At 46.4% G+C, this 1,096-nt stretch overlaps 1 protein-coding gene across 1 annotated transcript in view; it reads left to right on the forward strand.

Annotated features, from left to right (window-relative positions):
- Positions 1–713, forward strand: part of H257_09938 (hypothetical protein) — a gene marked incomplete at both ends in the record, with an annotated part of 4,112 nt that extends 3,399 nt beyond the window's left edge. The window contains 2 exons of the mRNA XM_009836324.1: positions 51–151; positions 589–713. Of these exons, the coding sequence (XP_009834626.1) occupies positions 51–151; positions 589–713 (226 nt within the window). The remainder of the gene's footprint in view (positions 1–50; positions 152–588) is intronic.
- Positions 714–1,096: the final 383 nt, after the last annotated feature.

The following is a 1,096-nucleotide window of genomic DNA, read 5'->3' on the forward strand; positions in this document are numbered from 1 at the left end:
GCGCAAAATGCTGCATTCGTCGAAGAAATCTATCAGGTCGTGACGTCAAGTGCCACTTGGGATGCCAACTTTCAAGGCAAGAAGGTGGTAATTGTACTCGACAACGCACCTGCACACTCACAAACCGAGCAGCGAGTTCAGCCGCACGAGGGTTTGGTACTTCTGCGCCTTGGGCCGTACTCTCCAATGTTGAACCATATTGAAAGTTGTTTTAGCGTTCTGAAGGCCCACATCAAGAGATTTCTTGCCTCGCGCACGAACCTGCTGTTTTATGCGCAGGGAGTTCAATTCTTTCCTGGAAAGTCGCATGCGATTGCTCGAAGAAGCTGCCCGGGAAAGCCTACCATGTATTACCCAGTCGTTGGTTATTCGGGAGGCTATGTTTTGTCAGCGCAATGTCGAGAAGGCGCTTCGATTCGAGGATATGTCCTATGGAATGTGACTTTGCACCACATTGATTGGAATAAAACACATTGTAATGGAAATGTGCAGTTTCTTTGTAACCATCCTTTGCGTTTCAAACGTTTTATATTTTTTATCGCCACATTGATTGGAATAAAGTGGCACTTTGATCGGGAAAAGGTGTAGACCTGGCCTTTCCTGACCCTAACCCTTCCTGCTCGCACCACACACCGCGCCGCCCGAAGCCGTCCACCGCAGACCGGGCCTGGCCGCCCGAATGGCTCCAGCCAGGCGCGTCGAGTGGGTACTAGGACTACGGGTATGTCCATCTTGGTAACGCAACACGGACGTCGAGTCGATGGTATGACCCCCCACAACCATAGTTGTTACGTTAAGATTAAAGTATTGGATTAAATGCCTGGTTTAAACTAAAAACCTAAAATTCAAAAATAACTAAGTAAAGTTGTCATTGAGCCGACATGAGCCAGGATGACTACTGTACATGCTTCGCTGCAACTAAGCTAATCCATCAATATCGCGAACGGTTCACATTTTATCCAATACACTAGCTCCAAATTGGAACGAACGATTTTCATTGGATATGATAATATTCAATCAAGCACAATGACCGTCGTTGTGCACTTTGAAAACGAGATACTTTTTTCGCGCGTTTGCATTATAAATTTCCACAATA

This window comes from Aphanomyces astaci, assembly GCF_000520075.1.
Source record: "Aphanomyces astaci strain APO3 unplaced genomic scaffold supercont1.25, whole genome shotgun sequence".
NCBI classification, from domain to species: Eukaryota; Oomycota; class Saprolegniomycetes; order Saprolegniales; family Verrucalvaceae; genus Aphanomyces; species Aphanomyces astaci.